A 20,405-nucleotide genomic window follows, 5' to 3' on the forward strand; every position below is an offset into this window, starting at 1 on the left:
GTGCTTTAGGATGGATTCCTAGAAGTGGAATTTACTTTCCACTTCTTAAAAAGTGTCCCTCTCAAATTCGACTTTGAGGGAGATATCTTTACTTCCAATTATTTTAAAGTCATTTTATCCACAGCTTGTGTTTCCTACTCTAAGTGAAGAAAAATCAGCAAAGACACGAGCAGATGTCAAAATAGTCCTCCAAAAACCCTACCCAATTAAAACACTTACTAGTACCGCAGCACACCGAGACAGCTCTCCGGTAGCTTGTCCCACCAACACATTCCCTCTCTTTTTAGTTACAACATATGCCAAAGCTCCTGCCAGCTGCAAACCCTCCCCCCACCAGACTCTATAGGCTTTTTCTCAGAATGAAAAAAAAAAAAATACTGACATGCACACCGACTTTCCAAATGGCATTTCTTGCACAGAGAAACACACAAAAATGGCATCTTCCCATAAATATTGTTAATCAAAAATGTCTTTCTCTTTATGCTTTGTCACAGACAGACTTAGCCTGACCCCAGCCTCTCAGGACAGGGAGGGAAACATCATCGTACAGGAGGTGGTCAGGGCAGCTGAGAGGTTTATAGACTCTAATACAGGCTTCACTAAAGGATCGCGCCTCTACCTTGAGGGCTACCTTAAGGCAAGTCAGGTTTTCATCTATGAAATGGGGATCAAGACCGTTCCCCCTCACAGAGTTGCTGTGAGGGTTCGATAAGCAAGTGTATGTAAAGGAGTCAGCCTGATTCCCGGACACCCGAACAGCCATTCAACAAACAGTGGCTCTCCTGTCCGTCAGTCTCCTTTCCTCCGATAGTTCCTGAGAGCTCGGTGGAGCCTGGCCAACCTCACTTCAGAGGGACTCAGTTAGCAGTAAGTTTGCCTTTCCCTATGCTCCCCTGAGGTCAGTCCCACAACCAGAACAACATGCCAACGAGTTATTTACAGAGGTATTTGCTTCCTCTCCTAGTCTTCGGGCTTCTTGGAGGTAAAAAGACTTGTCTCTGCACTGTCAGTTCCTACCCCAACACCTGGCTCATGGAAGGCAGCAGAGCAGAGCGGTGAAGGGCACAGGATCTGGAAGCCAGTCCGTGAGTTCTAACACTCACCAACTGTGCCAGCTTGGGCATTTCATTCCATCTCTCTGTGCCCCAGTGTTGTCCTCTGGACACTGGGATGACAACAGTGCCTCCTTCACAGGCTTGTGATGAGGACTAAATGGGTTAACGTTTTTAAAGTAGTGCAGGGTGCCTGGCACAGGAGAAGCTCAAGATAAGGGAATTTTATTTTGTTAAATTGAAAAGAACAATCCTTTGAGGGTGGTGGGAATAGTCTATATATTGTGGTGGCAGTGGGTTCATGAGTGTATGAAGCTATCACAATTCATTGAATTCTACGCTTCAAATGGATGGTTTGTCCATAAATTGTATCCCAATGAAGTTGATAAACATATTAATACTATGTCCAGAACATGGAATAAAATCACAGTAGATGGTAAAAAATTAACAACACAAGAATGGTGAATGGATGTTACAAGACAAGGTAATTAGTCCCTGGTACATTCAATTTGCAACTGAGTTTGGCTCCCTGCTTCTTTCCTTTCTTTGATCTAGCCCAGGATTTTTTTTTTAAACTTTGTTTTTCTTCTCATGCCTTCTTAAGATAAACATAAAAATCCAATGCCCCTAGAGACACTGATATAACTCCCTACACAAAAGTAGAGTCTGTTTGAGAATCACTCTACCTTTGCTGTTTCCCCTGTAAACCAAGACTTTATTGAGCCTTACTTTCTAAAACTGGTCATATGAAAACAATGGCTTTCCTCCCTTAATACATAAAATAGGGACCCTAGTTGAACCACACCAATACCCCTCCTCCCCCACAGATGGGGAGTGATCCCGCCTGTCTAGAGAGGGGACTGGGCAGCTAGTGACAAAATGTAGGACTCAGAACCAGTCCATAAGATGAAGTGGAAGGGTCTGTACTGGCAGTGTGATCTCGGGAATTCAAGAAGCAGTCAGAAGCATGTAATGCTCCCCTGGTTTAGGAAGCTAGGAGCTAGATGTGGAGGAAAGCTGGTCCTAGACCTTGAGGAACAGATCAGCTTCCTCAGCTGAGCGCTGGGTCCCTATCTAGGATGGGGGTCAGTGAGGCAGCAAGCACGGAGTCAATGAGCCAGCAGGCCGTACATCTTTTCTCTTGTCCTTCCAGAAGGACTGTCATCAGGGCAGAGCTGGGGCATGTTTGTCTCTCCTCTTCCAGTGCCCAGTGCGGTGCCTGGACATAGGGCAAATGCTTATTAACTAGAGAATGAATGGGATATTGTGGCTGGATGCACTCTGCTGGGAGGCAGGCTTAGAAGCAGATGTCAACGTAAAGCCCACATGGACAAGGGAAGCCCAAAGTAAGCAAAATGGAGTTTGCTCAAGGAAGTGCAGTGGGAATAAGAATGATGATGGCAGTGATAATAATCGTGTGAAATTATCATGATTAATTAGTACAGAATTAATTCACGGTTGACATAGAAAGTAAGATAGGAGTTAACATGGGAGTTAAAACTGTGAGCTCTGGAATGAGACAGCCAGATTCAAGCCTTGCCTCTGTGACTGTGTAACCTCTAGCTATCTCTTTACTTCTGAGCCTCAGTTTTCTTATCTATAAGATGGGGATATTGGGGCACCTGGGTGGCTCAGTCCTTAAGTGGCTGCCTTAAGCTCAGGTCATGATCGCAGTATCCTGGGATCAAGCCCTGCATAGGGCTCCCTGCTTTGCAGGAAGCCTGCTTCTCCCTCTCCCATTCCCACTGCCTGTGTTCCCTCTCTCTGTCTCTCTCTGTCAAATAAATAAATACAATCTTTTAAAACAAATAAAAAATAAATTAATTAATTAAATTAAATGGGGATATTACTACTTAGTGCACAGCTGGGTTGTGAGGGTTAAATGATACAATGTACAGATAAAATTTAACACAGTACCCAATTGCAGTAAGTGAACAATAAACTGGGCGGCGGGGGGTGGGGTGGTGGGGGTGGCTATGGAAATTGAGTTTCTGTCCTTGCAATCTGAAAGTTAGGCCCACTAACATGGATTACAGTTCCAAGACTGTAAGAATTTAAACTGGTTTTCAGACCAAAGGCAGAAGCTGCTAAGACTCCACTATGACAATTTTGTGCTATTAAAACCGAAACCAGCACCAATCTAGTGTTCTTTTCCTAGCTATGTCCCAGGGATAGGAGCGCATTCTCTGGAGCCAGACTGCCCAAGTCTGAATTCCCAACTGTGCCAGTTATGCATATGCTGTCTTGTGCAGCAGTTTCCTCATCTGTTCGATGAAATTAAAATAGTATTGATCCCTGGGGACAATAATGGTTATCCTTAGGTAAGAGGCCAAATGACTACAAGAGGACACCAGAGGGGCTTCTGGGGGACAGTTAGTATTTTGTTTCTCACTCTGGTGGTGGTCACATGGCTGACTGACCTTGTTGTGTGCACAGGATGAGTGTGCTTTGCCCTAGAAATCTTACACTTCAATAGTAGTATTGTAAACAAACAGTAAATGGCACGGACGTCACTCGATCGTCATGGTCATTGCATGAGTTAAAATATGTAGAAGAACTTAGGACCGTGTTTGCTACACAATAAGCACGGAGTATTGATTATTCTGAAAAACATCATAAGGGTAATTATTTTGACAAAAAGGATTCACTCTAGAATGTATTGCATGGTCAGAAAATCTGTCTGCAAAGGAAGACACCTCCAGGGCACATGGTATTTCTTCAGTCTGTCCTGCTGTCTCTCCAGTGAAGATCAAAACAGAAACATTGCCTGGGCACCTTCTGAGAGACCCTTGTGATCCTGTGTCAGCTGGGTTTCAGGGAGCAGCAGGACGGAGCAGGAGTGTGAGTCAGATGGACAGGGCTTTGGGTTTTACCTTCTTTAATTCTTACTCATAGGACCCCGGGCAAGTTATTTAAATCTAGCTGAACCTGTCTCCTCATCTACATAATGGGGCCATCACTACATACTATATAGTATTGTGAAAAGATTAAGTAATAGGAAAATAAAATAGAAATAGTTAACTCAGCACCTATGTGGCCATGTTCCGTCCCATCTGCCCAGGGCACTGGCCTTGACTACAGGCAGGCCTTCTCCCTGCTGGAGTGACCTGTTGAGGCCTGCAAGCCTGGTCTCCTCTCCTGTGGCTGAGGCAGCAACTCTGAGACCAGCAACGAGACCACCAAGGAAAGCGGTCGGGTCCAAGACCGACTCTGGGCAAGGACACTCTGTTTCAAGAGAACGTAGCATGTTCCCAAGTCAGAGTGTTGTCACACGCACAACATGCTTTGCTGCCTCAAAGAAAATCCAGTCTCTGTCCCTCTGTGAGAGAGGCCAACTGATATGGCTCCCAACATTAGGTCTTCCTTCACTCTGACTTCTCGGCAGCTGTTTTAATTTTGAAAGATGGAGAACATGGCTCTTCCATCTTAATAATGTGTTAATCCAAATTTTATGCTGCACACTACTGCTGGGTTCATGGAGTCCCCTCTGAGGCTAATTCTACTCCTGGTGGGCCAAGACACTGCAAGGCAGACTGGAACTGGGGTTTTACATGAGTACACCATCATCTTACGAACTCTTACAACAATAACAACACGATAGCCACTAGCCTGTGTGCTCCTCCCATACCCAACCCTTTATGAGTACCCTATCATATCATCCCCACCACACTCCTGTGGAGAGAAGGAGATTGAGGATCAGGGGGGTCAAATAGCTTGTCCAAAGTCCTCTGGCTTGGAAGCAGTGGAGCTGCACACTGAACCCAGTCGAACACCAACACCCCATGACCCAGTGTACCTTATGAACTGTCTGTGTGACACGTTGTTTCAATCAACAAACATACCGAGCAACTGTAACTTAACAGATGTTTGTTCAACACATACCAAAACAATTAAGCCCTTCAGGAACTTGATGGTTGGCCCAGACCCCATTAAAATTCCCAGGGGAGAGGGTTTTCTCCAGAATAGCATACCCATTTGATGGATGAAGAAACTGAGGCTAAAGAGAGTAAGCAGTCTGCCCGTGCTCTTTACAATCGGTGTTTGTCAGAGAAAGGGATTTGAATCTCGGTTCCACGTGCCAATGTTCTTTCCACTATACGGCACATAGAAAATGTGCCCAAATGCATGCGCATACATATAAGCACATAACAAAGAACAGCATGGGAGCTGGTGGCCTCCTAGGAAGAAAGGAAAGAGAAATAAGAGGGAAAGTGGAAAGGACGAGAAGAGGAAAGGCAAATCTTCAGGTTTTCTAAACTCTTTATTCCCTCCTGAAATCTTGGATCCACGCAGAGGGAACAGTGACATTTTCCTTCCCTTGCTCAGGCCCCAAAGGTCACTGAGCTGCCAAGCAGTTGATAAACGTAGTGGTTTTTCCTTTGGAGCCAGGAGTCACTGATTTGCTCCTTCCTGCTCCGCAAAATTAAAAATCTAAGCCCGACAGTTCAGAGGACCCCTGAAACCGCCGCTGGAATTTCCCAGTGTGCTTTAAACAGAAACAGAAGCTTGACAAGCGAGGGAAGTGGTACAAGCCCCTCCCAGGTCAGGCCAAATCCACTCCTCGCAAGGTAATCAGCACCGACTCTCGAGTCCAGGGATTTTCGACCCAGGTCGGCATGGAGCGGTTTCTCCGATGGGCGATTTTTCCTTTCCTGATTTTTCTCTACTGGACGTTCCTTCAGTCATTCACCCCTTCAGTCGGTCATGCGTCAGTCGGTCATTAAGGCCAACTTGATGCTAGCTTTTAAGGCCAGTCAGCCACGTAATGAAACGTGATCCCTGAAGTGAAGAAGCTCGGCCTCCTGACGGGGAGGGCATGGAGAGGGAGCGGTGGGGTAAGCTCTACCCAGCTGGCCTAAGAAAAGGTACAGGAACGTACGGTAGAAGAGAACATCTCCCTTTGCACGGAACTTGCTCGATTCCCTCCACTGGATGATCCAGGGTCCAAGGTCAGAAAATCCCAAGGCTGGAGTCCCGGCTCTTTCACTCACTAGCCAGGTAGCTTTAGGCAAGGCACTTTACCTTCTCGGGCATTTGCTTCTCTGTGAGATGGGAGTCCCCGTCCTTACCTTCAGGACTTTTGAGAAGATGAAAGCTTAAGTAGGGCCTGTGCTTCCTAGAGGGCCAGCTACACGGTCAACTACATGGCCTCCCTGAGAGCTGGGTTCTTCCCTCCCCGAGCCTGCCCTTGTGGTGGTGGTGTTCTGCCTCAGACTGGAGCGGGTTCCCCAGGCTGGAGACTCAGCTTCCTCATGTGTCACAAACAAAAAGATGAAGAAAGTCTGTGGTAAGGCACAAAGGAAGGATGAAGAGGTAGAGCACTTGGTGAGATGCGAAGATGGCCCAGACCTAGGTCACCATGGTCCCCTCCATCCCACAAGACCATGCTCTTCTATAAAACCTTCCTGATTACTCCTGCCCCACGGCGAGTTGCCTTCTGGAAGTCCTAAGCGCCAAGCGCAGTGGATCATATATGACCGGGCCCATAAAAACCCAAACCAAAAACAAACAAAAGACTTGTTTAGTGATGTTTCCAACTATTTCATGTATCGCTGTCACGTTTCCTTGAACCATTCTAACCTTCCTATCTTCACAGAAACTGCAATAACACTATGGTCGTCTATAAAGTATCATAGGGTTATTAAATACTATCATTTTAAAATGCATTTTTTCATCTGATCCTCAAAGCAACCTCACAGAACAGGCATTATTAATCCCATTTTACAGACAAGAAGACTGAAGCATTCGCACCAGGTCCCTGTGTAGTAACAGGGCTAGGACAAGAGCTCAGGACTGCCCGAGCCCAAAGCCTGGTGGTCTCCCTCTCCTATCTGTGTAGCCCCTCTACTTTCCCAGCTGAGTGAGTATCAAGAACAGTGACTAGGTGACAGATTTATTTTGTAACCTCTGGATAGACTTATCAGTGGCTAGTTGCAGAACAGCAAACAGACCCTAAACCTGGACCAGTATCATATTTTTCTTTTGTATATACAACAACACTTCACACAATGAAACAACTTGGTTTGAGTGCTGGTTCTGTAATTATTAGCTATGTGACTTTGGACAAGTTACTTAACCTCCCTCTGCCCAACTTTCATCATGTGTAAAACCGGGCCTCCACCACCGGAGCACAGGCTGGCTGTGAAAATTCAGTAATGTGTGGACTGTGGCTGGCAGGATTTCAGAAACAGTATCCATCCAATCTGAAACGGTGAAACTTGAATGTAAGGGTTTCACTGGGGGTAGAAGGGGATGTCGATTCCCTGGTCCCAAAATGGTTTGGGGTCACCCTCCATAAAATAGGGCCTCATTCCTCCCACACAACTGCCAACTTGCCATCATCCATTCATCACTAGGCACAGAGAACCCGGACTCCCATCTCCACCTGCCTTTTATTTGAAATGTCAATTTTTAAAGAGTGGAGAGGTTGGAAACCCAATTTAACAAGCACGCTGAAACATTGTTTATTGCCCCCATAAACATGGCTTAGTGAGAATTACGGACTTAATCAGAGTGAACTTATCTCACGGTGAAAAGGAACACTTTAAATTTCAGAAATGGCACCTTCACTGTGAAAATCTCTTAACTTTTCAAACAAACTACAGGGGGTCTTAAACAGATGGGCAGTAAAGGGGCAGCCATTACTGTGATTTGTCTTGCCCAAGAGCCAAGGAACCCTAAAGGTCCATAACAACTTTAAGATCTAGGAAAAGTGTTTGGAAAATCATATTCAGGAGACACGTCTCTAAAAACACCCAAAAGGTCTGCCGAGTAAGAAATAATTTCTGTACAGCGGCTGGGGGGCGCCCCAAGAGAATGGGCCTGGTGTCATCAGAACGGGCTACTTAACGAAGCAGCCGCACCGAGAAAGCACCCCACGCCTCCTCTGTGTAAGAGTAAGCATTTAGCAAGATGTAATATTTTGGTGACCTGCTTTTCAGAAACAAGGTGTTACATAAATCACGAAGGCGGCTCAATGGTTTGTGTGTGTGTGTATTTTAAGCTATTCCAGAGGATGAGGTGCTGTGAACCCCAACTTCCCAACCTGAAGCTTCATTAGGGCTGCTCTGATCCTTCCAGGAAAGGTTTTCATAAAGACGCCCCATTTTGCTGAGAATCTATCAGCCTGGCTGCCAGAGGCAGGAAAGGCAACAGATATAAAATTTTATTATTTCAATGCCCCAGTAGCAGCCAGGAGGACTTAATGAAATCGCCAAGATTTACAATCTGAAATAGCTATTGCACAGACAGATATGGTTAAGGGAGCTGCGCCCTCTGACCTTTCAACCCTTTGATCCTCACACAGCAGGTGGCCTGGAGCCCCCTCCTGGGCATCTTCCCTCTCTTCCGACACTGCCGAACCTTGATGTGCAATAAGCCTGACCCTACACAGGTGACTCTCGTGGTGCTTATCACTGGCAGCTGCTGCTAATGGAATGGCCCAAATCACTTGGCCTCGAGATTCTAACTCCGAGATGGGGGCAGAGGAGTCTGCCGCGTGGTGTCCAAGTGGTGCCGAAACGATGCTCAATAATTCAACCCCAAGTCCAGTTGTTCGGCAATGCTTAACAATGTCATTACAAAAAAGCTGTCCTAGAAATGGAACTATGTCTCCTCCGATTTATACTTTGAGTTGGGGAAAAAAAAATCACCTTTTAAAAATAAATCACAAATCTCAGAAAAAAAAAAAAAAATCAACCCCGAAGTCCCAAATGCATCTCTCAGAACTTCCCTAAAACCATGTGCAGCAAATTTATACCAATGAAAATCAAAACAATTTTTGGAAACCTAAAATTGACTGTTTTCAGTTCCATGAAATTTCATTTAAAAAGCCCCATATGCCAAAATGTCCAAATTCTCTTATTTTTAAAAATTGGGATGACTTCCAAACTCATAGCTATCTTTTTCTTCCTTTTTTTTTCTTTTAAAGCTAGGGATGGGTAATGTGCATATGTACTTATCAAGCTTCATAATTTAACCCATTCGGTCAGTACAAAATATTTGCAATAAAATGCTGCAGAGGCAGGATATAAATTTATTACCAATAAATCATTCAAAAGCAATTGATGCCAAGGTTTAGCAGATATTACATTTGGTTAAAGACATGTCCAGAACCCTAGGGAGCCCCAGCCTGCAGCTCTTAGTTTTTGTCAGATATCTGGGTTTATGGAGGGAAGGATTTTAGGCAGGACACATAAACCACTCTGTGGGATACTGATAACTTCCAAACACAAAAGCAAACTTTAGTGCCACTGTTGATCAAACTCAGGGAAAGCCCTGAGCCAGTGCCTTTATTTTTAACAAACATGGTATGGTGGCCCCACTCTACCTGCAAAGGCCAGAGCTCAGGTCATTAATGTCTGAATCCAAAGGCAAAGAAAACACTCAGACCTCTTGTAGCCTACATGGCATAGCTCTGAAGTACTCAACTTTAAATTCATTTTGAAATCAGCTGAGAATCAAACAATATGTAAAGAGAGGTTTACAGACTCCAATTTTAGTCACACTTTTCTCTATGGGTGTTTAAGTTTAGTACAGAAAGCAGTTTATGGAGAAATCAGTTTAGCAGGGGGAAAAAAAAGGTACGGTTACTACATCGGAGTTTGACCACTTTGTACAAAATTATTACTAAGCTGTCTTCTTCAGAGACGCCCAGTGGAAATCCTTTATTAACAATAATCTCTCCATTGAGTGAGGGCAAACTAGTGGGCGTGGAGTTTTAGTCACATTCTTTCTGTCATCGCGTAAAGGCAGGTGCCCCATTTCACAGATGGTAAGGCACACGCGCACAGGAGTTCAGGGACTCGCCCACATCTCGTGCAGACAAATGGTGGAGCTGCCCGGAAAGCCAATGGTCCATCCATATCTTCCCCCAAGCAAAACAATAACACGCAATAATGTGTGCAGAAAATACCAGATTTCAGCCTGCTTACACACTGCCATGGCCCATTTAAAGGCCTTCCGAATCAATTATTTTAGGTCATTAAGAGGAAGTTTAATTTGGTTGACAAACACCCCTACTGCGGTGACCTCACCTATCAACAACAAATGTCTGATGGTCACAAGCCCGGACCATGAGTCTGTGGAGCACGGTGTTAAACAGAACCACATGTGCCCGGATTCCAAGTGGGATCTGCCTAGGCCAAGGGTACTGCTCTTCAATCATCACACGGCTGGTCTCTGAGCTCCCACAGGGGCCCCGCCCCTAATCACTTGCAAGGACTTTATGAAAAGAAGTCACCAGTCCCATGTGGCTGTGCTCGGTTAAAAGTGCCTTTGAGTTAATGTCAATTTAGAAAAAGTCACTCACTAAAAAATACAAAAGGAGGCTGGGAAAGGAGAAAGTCAATCTTAGGTAGATGCCTTTGAACTACAGAATATGGATATACGTATAGTTGCTTCCATTTATTTGGCACCATGGGCCCGGTACCAATTCCCTCATTTACTGCTCATTAAAAACTCCTATGAAGTGGGGAATCAACCCATTTAAAAGTGAGGTGTCTGAGGTTTAGAGAGATAACACAACATCCTCTCTATAAAGTCTATACTCCCCTCACAGGGTGACCATTAGAAATGGTATGGCTCAAGGGCCATGTACACTGGGAGGTCCTCATTCAATGGTTGATATCATTAAGTATCTCCAACAGGCATCTCTCTCTCTCTCTCTCTCTCTCTCTCTCTTTTTTTAAAGAGTTTATTTATTTAATACATAGAGAGATTGCACAAGCAGGAGGGAGAGGGAAAGCAGGCTTCCTGCCAAGCAGGGAGCCCGATGTGGGGCTTGATTGCAGGACTCTGGGATCATAGCCTGAGCCAAAGGCAGACGCTTAAAAGACTGAGCCACCCAGGTGCCCCCCCCCCCTTAAAAACAGATTTACTTATTTATTTTAGAGAGAGAATGAGAGCACACGAGCAGGGGCCAGGGAGGGGCAGAGTGGGGGAGAGAATCCTCAAGCAGACTCCCCGCTGAGCGCACAGCTCCATCCCAGGATCCTGAGACCATGAAATCGAAATCAAGAGTCAGACGCTTAACCGACTGAGCCACCCAGGCGCCCCCTGAATAGTCATCTCTCCAGAGGACAACACAGTAATCCTGTGTGGAAAGGAGTCTTAACTATGGGATGCAGCAGAAATACCACAACTGACCTCTTGGTTCAACAAAGGAGCTTGTTTAAAGCCACCTTGACTTAAACTAGACATTAACTAGGGCTGGAATTTGAATCCAGGGCCACCTAGCTCTGGAGCCCAAGAGTCCTTTCCACTCTTGCTGCACAGCCTCCTAGCGCGCCGCTCCTTTTCTTAATCTGACAGGATTTTGATGAGTTCAAGCTTCTCTTAGTAACAGTTGATAAACTAAATTTTCTTTGAAGTCAGTTTTCACATTGCTAAGCGGAACCTACATATAATGACTGGCTAAGTGATGATGGGAAAATTGGCAAACAGGAGCATCAATGATGGTTTCACATTTTCTACTGGGATTCTCCCTCATAAATTACTCAGTTTTGCTAATCTATAACAGAGGCTTATCTCATCTCACAAGAGAACATTTCAGTCACAACAAATTAGACTGAAAATGTACTGACTGCAAGAGATTCTTAAATCAGCCAGAAGAACTTGCTCCCTTTGATTACATAAATTACTACCAGAGCTTTAAATTGTTTTATATTAACTAATTCCAACATTAGGGTAAGTGACATTTAAGAATCATCCTCATTTTAAAGTAGATGCTGTGTGAGGAGGAAAAGCACTTTCAGGGGAAACCCAACCGGCAGAAGGCAGGAGCTCCATCCGGCCCTAAGCTGAACAGAGCCTCTGAATTGTCACTGAATGCCGTGCTTGTGACAGGGACTCCGGTGTGGTGTTCCGCACGGTAACAGATACCATGCTAAGGAAATCCCCGCAAAACCAAGCCATTTTTTTCTTTATATGATAAAGCAAGCACCAGCAAGTGTGCTGAACTTCCCTCCTCACTGCAAAGAATAATGTTCGGTAGAGTGTTCTAAAGAAGCTCTTCGCATCCATTGTATCACTAAAATCTCTCAAGTCCTTTAGCTAGGTGACACAGTCCTCATTTTACTGAAGAGAGAATGAAGTCATGGCGAGGCTAAGTCACACAGCCTCAGATACAGGTGCACTCAGACCTCTGCTCTGGAGGCACATGAGGCCACCAGAGGCGTCTCCCCGAGCCCTTCACCACAATGCCCAGTGCATGGTAGGGGGCCACCCTGAGAAGGAAAAGCTTGGGCAAAGCTGGGGCCTCTGCCCAGCACGGGATAGGGTGAGGCCGGAACCACATGGCCCGCTCAGATGGTGCTCAGAGCAGAGGCTCTGGGTCCTCACAAACCACCCCCGCAGCAAAGGGATTCTATAGAAATGACTTTCCCTGAGCCTCAGCTTCCCCACTGGCAAATACGGATACCCCCCGCCTGGCAGGGGGATTTGGAGGAACTCTCGAAATTCAAAACAGGTGAAGTATCTGGCACAGCGTCTGGTGCTGAGCAAGGATTCAGAAGCTGTCTCAACCTTCCTATCTTGTTCCTTCTTATAAAGGAGGAAAGGGATGACTGAGCACTAACCAACAGGTCTTCACTGAATTTCTCAATTCCTGGGAGGATACATATACAAGCCACCACTTACATCTGAATATAATTATGGCTCTGAGTTTTGCATCAATCTCAGCATCAACAAGTGTGAACTACATCTTATTACCGTCTACCTGTGGAGTCCTGCGAAGAAGCAAAATGGCACAATGGTAAACAGGAAACACTCTTCTCCACTTGCTGTGAAACGGTGTAAAAATAAATTTATATGTAAAAAAAAAAAAAAAAAAAAGTGAACAAAGGATTAAAGACTTTCTGTGCCCAGGGAAAAATGAAAAGAAAAAACGAGTTAAAATTGTGTCAACTCATTTGACAAAAATTCGGGTTCTTTGAGATGGGTAGGAAAAAAGAAAGGTTATTTTTCTTTTCTGTAAATAAGTAAATCCTGTGATTTTTGTGTGTGTGAAAGCCTGCTATTTACACCCTGAGCCCCACTGCAGACAGAAATTGCTGCCTCTGGCTCCCACAGACCAGTAACTTGGTCCCTGGATGTGCCGGCCCAGTGCTGAGCCAAGCACCCGGTTCAACTGCAAAGTTGGCTCCTAGGAGCTCCCGCCAAGCCTCCCCAGGTAAAGGATGGTGAGAAAGAGAAAGGAATGCTGTGACCTTGTCCTCGTGCCCTCATGTACCTATCACATGCGTTTTGACATTGCAGTGCTGGGAAAGATGGCCAGGGGCCTGTGAGCCTGGTTTCTGGGTCTCACTCCCCCCGTTTTTACTGCCTGAACTATCACTTAGTATGCAATCCAAATTTATATCCTCAAACTGGGCTGTAGAAAGAATATCTAATTCATAAAAAGTACTTGGAAACACGGAGGAAAAGACAAAACCTAGTAAAAGTGGTGCTTAAACCCCTGAAGAAAAGTCATCACCACAAACACCTCTGCCACGGCGTGGTGGCAAGGGAGCCATTCGGAAGCTTGGGTTTGGGACGCTAACACATCTGAATTTTATATATATGGTCGTGGTGTGTAATTTACTTAAGAATTACCTTGATCTTTATAAATATCAATTTACTTTATTAACATGGTTAAGCAGTTTCCAAGCATTTTATATGGAAGGACTGTGTTTCTAATGGCCCAGAAGGAGAAGGCCTGACCATGTCCCTCCCCTATTTACACACTCCAATGGCTCTCCATTGCCCTATAAAGTTCAAACTCTTTAACAAGGCTTACAAGGCCCTGGATAGCCTGGCCCTTGCCTGCGTACCTCAGCTCTCCTCTCTCCCTTCAGCTCTGTGTTCCTGTCAGATACTGAACTACTCAAACTTTCTGGAAAATTCCATGGTGTTCATTTTAAGTCTCTGTCGATGCCGTTCCCAGTTTCCCTGGTTTCAGTTCAGGTAGTCGGAACTGAAGTTGGAAGCACAGCCCTCAAGGCTAGATGTGGTGTCTGCTCTTCCAGGCCCAGGGCATCCCAGATTCACTGTAATTACTTTCCTCTTATCTGCATCTGCCCCAGACAAAACCCTGTGAAGGCGGGGATCATGTGACGTTCACCATTTCATACAGAACTCGTCACACGATGCAGTGCCTGTGTATGCAGAAGGCTCTCGAAACATTCTTGTAGAAGGGGATACAGATAGCATTTTAACCATAGGCCAGGCCCTAGGACGTGATGGGACACATACAGGACTCCCTTCTTTAATCCTTACCACAATCCTAAAAGATGGATACTAAGGACTATTACAGATGAAGAAAGTAGGATAGAGAGAGACAAAGTATCATGCCTAAAACTCTTGCAGCAGGGAGTGGTCCAGCAGGGGACAGACAGCGCCTTCGCATTCTCCAGGTGCTGCTCCCACCCCTGACTCGGTCCCTCTAGCACTGCAAACCAGGACACAACAGGGTGAGCACAAACCAATCTTGTGACACTCTCCTTGCCCAGATGGTGAGGACGATGAGCCTGGTAACCTAAGTGTCTCTGAAACAGAAGTCAAAGCCATCAGCTTAACAACGTGAATGACTTACAAGGCCACTGAGGAAATGAAAACAGTGATGGTCATTGATCTCTGTTGAATTCCATGTGCCAGGCACTGTGCGAGGTACCTAATAAGCATCAGCTCACCGGATCCCCCAACAGTCCTCTCAGGGAGATATGGCCACTGCCCTCACTTGATACGTAAGACAACAGAGGTTAAGAGGTCAACCACCATTCCCAAGATCGCATAAGCAGGCAGAGGGGAGCCGGCATCCGGAGCCCACATTCCAGCCACTATGTCTAGGTGCCCCTGTGTCTAGGTGGAGCGGCACCTACACGCCAGCCCGAGCCGCTGTCTGGAACTGTGCCAGGCCCATCGCCTTTCCTACTTCCTTCCTGAGCATTCTGCCGGCAGGAGTGATACATACATGATCTCCTGCATCCATCCCTCGCGTCGCTCTGAGGCCTGGACACAAAGCATTGTTTGCGAGGCTTGGAAAGGAAAGTCTTCATTTGTCAAATAGGAGAAGCACCATCGACCAGATGTGACCTGGCACCTGCTACCGGCCATGGCACAGAACAGGGGCGGCAGAAACGTCTCCTGAACTGAACCGAGGTTGAGAGAAATGAAAGGGAACAGCCACTGTGTAATCTGGCCACGTTTCGGTACTTCTTAGCTGCCAGCTAACAAGATCATTCTCTCCAAGAAGAAACTAGGTCTATGCCAATAGCCTTGGCTATCCTGCTAACTTACCACTAGCCTCAAATTAATGTTTGCTTAAATGACAGAAAGAATATAAAAAGGCAGAAGGAGGGGTAAGAATCAGGATCAACTAAAAACTTGTCACTTTAGAAGGAAGGCAGTCTCTTTAAGGGGATGAGGTTACCATTTGACACACAGCAAGGGCACCCTGGTAGAGCACGGAGACCAGAATGAGGTCTTTCCCCAAAATAACCTTTTTTCAGATGAGAACACTAGGTTATAATTTATATTTCCTTTTGTGCAACAAATTTGAGTGTCATAAAAATGGTTAAAAAGTCTTCCTATGGTAGCTTTTTCTAAACTTTTATGAACATCTGCCACATTCATTTGAAGTTTAAAAAATTCTGGCACATATGCAAAGGCATAATAAGGTGCCTATAGCTTTCAAGAAAAAATAACAAGACAGTCAAAAATAAGCCTTTTGCTGAATTGCCAGTAAGAAAACTAGTGTGCGAGAGGAGATGGGCCTTCCCGAGCTCCTTCCTTAAAGAGCTTTCCTTTGGCCCCAGGTACGAGCTCCTCCCCGAGCATTACAGCCCATAGCTCCTGGAAGAAATCTCAGGAAAGCATTTCTCTCCCTTGAAGGGCATAACAGAACCAGATAATCCCAATCAAAAGGAATGATTAGAGCACTTGGAGTCTGAGCCCAGATGCACGCGAGGAGACAGAGAGACTCAGTTCCATGAGTGGGTCGTTCGCAGCTGCCCAACACACCCGGGAAACACCACTTTGTCTGGAAAGTGGCTTAGCTGGCCTCCAGAACGGGGCGACAACTACTTCTGTTTTCCTTCTAGTGCTGACCACACAGGCTGCGGCATGGCAAACCCCTCCCCAATTTCAAACAGGTCTAAGATTTATCTTGCCTGGTACTTCCCGAACCTTCTCACTTAAAACCCTTCAAAGGCTGAGGAGAGCAGACTTGCACCCCATTCACCTAAACACCAAACGGTCTCAAATATTCGCTTCAAAATTTAGGTACATTTTGCATTGCATGTTTTACTACCAAAGGCCTTTTCAAAAATGCCTTATAGTCATATAAAAAGGGGAAAAAATGGTACTCCATCTTTCAGTAAAATTTTAGCGCTGGGTTCCCTGGAAACAGTGATGCCCAGTGGAGGCTCTAAGTTTGTTCCGAATTCCCGTTTTCCAAGCGTGCACTCAATTCTTCTTTTCAGGAAGCACCTGTTCAGTGTCCCACTAGGTGCTGACGACACCACACAAATGAAACACGGTCTTTGTTCTCACAGAACTCCTACTCCTAGGGATGACAGAGAGGACGGGGAAGCAAATAGCTATCATCCAGAGCAAGAGGCACAGGAAGTGAAAGATGACAACTGGGGGACTTTTGGAAAGAGCAGGCTTAGTGTTCAGGGATCACTGAGGGCACTGGCTAGCAAGGGACAGGGAGAGGACATGAGGCGTGACAGCGGTGGAGAAGGGGCAGAACACGGGGAGGGCAGAGAGAGCTGGGCCACAGAGGTACAGTGACGAGGCAGACGGCAGGCCACCAAATGTTGGGACTGTGCCCTGAATTTCGTCTCCGTCTTCATCCTTCCACAGCCGAGCTGATGTCTGGAACACAGAGGCTGTCATTTTGCTTGTCACGTGAATGAGGAAGGCTTCGTAAGAATCCAGCAAAGAAAAAGGTCAGTGAAGGCAGTGAGAAAGGAACTGGGTGAAGAGTCGGGTGAGAACTGTGGTCACTACTTTGAGAGAAAGAATGATGAAGAGGATTACTCCATTGGGCTCTGCAGGTCGGGCCCTGGTGCCTTCGTAGGCCCTGGTGCCACTCAGGGACCCGGAGCACCAGAAGGCCTATGCGTGCGTGCGTGCGTGCGTACGTGTCTCTCTGTGTGTGTGGATAATGCATTGTTTGGGGAAGACTGCATCTGAGGTATCGGCAGCACACCAGGTGACAGTCAACTGGCGCTTGAAACTTTGCATCTGAAGTTCACAGAAAGGGACCCAGTATGAGAATCACAGCTGAGTCCCTGACATTGCCTTGGTAGCTGAAGCAAAAGGCCTCAGGTGAGATGACTAGAGGGCATGTGGAGAAGAAAACCGAGCTAAGACTAGAAATGTGGACAATGCTGAAGGTAAAGGCACATGAAAAGGAGTCTGAAAAAGCCTGTGCTGGAACAGTCTGGAAGGCAGGAGGAGGGGCGGGAGAGAGCTGTGGACTCCGACAGACCAAATGGTCTTCAGATTCGTGTTTCAAACTCTGCAACAACTGGCATGAAAGGTCGATGAGAAAGGATTCACTTTTAATTTTTCGCACAGGAGAGTTGAATGCACCCCGAAACTTGACAAACAAAGGTAAAACACAGAAGAAATCTCTTCAATCTGATCTAAATACACCATCCAAGATAGTCCATAAACTGTGTACTGTATGTGCTCAGGGCTGGGTGATGACAAGGAGGAACTGTTAACAGAATGTAGGAGCCACATGGCCGTCCTGTCAAATTAGAAATTTGAGCAGATTTCTGTGGTCTATTTTGATCAAGATTCTCAATGTCAAACAAACAGGTTTTTCGATAACCAACTTGTTTCATTTTCGTAAGCACAATAGCACAGTGTGCAACAGTTAGTGAAGAAGCAGGTGGTCCTCGTCGACGTGAAATGAAGGGAACAGAAGAAGAGAAGTAGCACTTCCTTTAAGACATGCAAAGCATCATCACAGACGGACATGGCTCTAGATTTTCCCTCTGAGAGCGTATCTCCTGTGCAAAACAGGCAAGCCCCCCACCTCCCACCCCGTTTTGCTCTAGTACAAATTTAAGCTCTCTCTTGAGGAGGGAAAAGCTTAAGGTTCATGTCTACGAACCAATGGCACTTACAAAAGCACAGAAAAGTCCTTTAAAAGAACTGCTATCTAATTGGTACAGCCATGCAGAAAGCAATCTGGCACCAGATTCATAGCTTTGACCAAGCATTTCTACGTTGGGGGTTCTGTGCTAAGGAAGTAAGTCAAAATGGCAGATAAAACCTTATGCATAAAGATGTTCACCGAAAGACTATTTATAACAGTGAAAAATGATAAACAACCTAAGTGTCCAACAATAATGGGGAAATGGTTAAGTTGTGGTATATCCAAATGGTGGACTGACAGGCCCCAAATTAAAAATTATTATTACTGAAAGTAGATTAAAAACATGTAGAAATCCCCATTCTACAATGTTAAGTGAAATAGACATAAAATTATATATATATGTATGTATGTATATATGGATATACACATCAGTTATGCACATTCAAACAAAATATATGTTCACAGAATATAGACTAGGAGGAAGAATAGTGAAATGCTAACAGTAGTTGAATCTGGAAATAATGGTATTGTGGATAATTTTAACTTTCTTCTTTATACTTCCTTATATCACATCCTCTACAATGAAAATGTAATACTGTTCCAGTGATTTGGAATCAACATCATTTTGAAGAGCAAGCAACTTCCCTTCCCTGGTTCAAACCCTTGAAGAACCCCTTTCTCCTGCCTCTTTGAACCTCACTCTCTCACCCATGGAAATCGACAATCTCCAAGCAAAGTGGAAAAACACTGGAAACCAGAGCCAGTGGAAAGGGGTCTCGGTGGACTGCTCAGCTCTGTGCACCTGGGAGGGGGCCGCGCAAGACGTGCTGCTCGGACATGCTCCCACGTGCAGAGCTGTGAATCCAGAGACTGGGTCTTTTCCACTGTCACAGAGCAAAACAAAGCTGCAAGTAGAGAGATCTGGGGAGGAAAGGCGCCAACTTACCTCCATTAAACTTAAATGGATTCCTATGAGGTAGGGCATGGGAGCACTGTGAAGAGAAACAGAGACACACAGCTGCTTTAATGTCTGTTGCTTCTGACAGAAAATTACAGATGGTTCACTATTTGGAGAAAAACTGTTTTAATAAACGTATGCACAGTTACATTTCCTTTCACAACAAAAATCCTAATGTGACATTTTGTTCCCAAGCCTAGAAACTTCCGAAGAATTTCAAAATGTGGGCAGCACGAGAAGAAGCACGGGTGGTGGGAAGAGCGCCGACCTTGGCGTTAATCCGTCAGGGGCAGCCCTGTGATTACACAGACTTAGTGGCCTTGTCTTTAAAATGGGACACTGGAATCAAATGGGCCCCTCGCGATCAGAATGCAAGAGACTACATGTCAAGTGATCAGTATAGTTCCTGGCACCAATGGAAATGATCACCACCACAATCACAACAGAAAAGGCAGTTAACAGGGTTGAATGGAAGGCATAATGTGTTTCAGTGAAGGATGATTTTTTTTCTTTATTTGCTGTTTCCTTCTGCCATCAGGGATGTGATCTAACGGTCCATTCTGACTGGCCTAAGTATGTGGGGAACTTTGAGCAATCCTTTCCCCACCAAATGCACATATGCCATCCAATGGCGCCACAATCCACAAAGCCCCCTTCAACTGCTTCATTCACAGGGAGGGCAATGGTTGCTCCCTCAGTGACTGGGCAGGAGTAGAGAACCCAACTCCAAAGCTCTTAAAACCTAGGCATTATGGACTGATTTCCTTTGGTTTCAGGAGTGTGTGTGTGTGTGTGTGTGTGTGTGCGCGCGCGCTCACACACATTATCATTTATGATGCTACTTACCAATAAAGGGGCTAGGCGGTATATGAGGAACTTCAAATTCATCTTTCCTAATCCGCACAACAATGGCATAAGGCAGGTGTTATCCCCATTTTACAGAGGACCAGAATAGCCCCAGAGAGCTTAAATCCCTTCTCTAACGCCACAAAACAAAGGGAGCAGCAAACCGGAGAGGACTCTGAAGTCTCTTCTTTTGGTGACTTCATAACATTGAACTTAAAGTCCCTGGGTCCACCTCCCATGACTACATTTCTTAGGGACAGTAAGGGAGGGAGGTCAACAAGCAGGAGGACGAGAGCGAGTGGGCACCTTTTCCCCAGGTCTCTCCAGTAGTACATAGCACATCCTATGAAAGGTGCAAGAGTATTTTGTGAGCCTCTGGCAAAGACACCAGGCTCTGATCAAGGTGACCAGGCGCCTTTCCTCTGGGGCGGCCAGGAGACAGCAGGTGGATCTACAA

The 20,405-nt window shown here is 45.6% G+C and overlaps 1 protein-coding gene across 16 annotated transcripts in view; it reads right to left on the bottom strand.

Annotated features, from left to right (window-relative positions):
- DENND1A (DENN domain containing 1A) overlaps positions 1 to 20,405 on the bottom strand; it is a 496,373-nt gene that overhangs the window by 182,836 nt on the left and 293,132 nt on the right. For all 16 annotated transcript variants that reach the window (XM_082695480.1, XM_082695471.1, XM_082695477.1 and 13 more), the window contains one exon: positions 19,091 to 19,136. In XM_082695480.1, coding sequence (XP_082551606.1) covers positions 19,091 to 19,136 — 46 coding nt within the window. The remainder of the gene's footprint in view (positions 1 to 19,090; positions 19,137 to 20,405) is intronic.

This window comes from Mustela nivalis (assembly GCF_964662115.1).
Source record: "Mustela nivalis genome assembly, chromosome: 13".
Taxonomy (NCBI): domain Eukaryota; kingdom Metazoa; phylum Chordata; class Mammalia; order Carnivora; family Mustelidae; genus Mustela; species Mustela nivalis.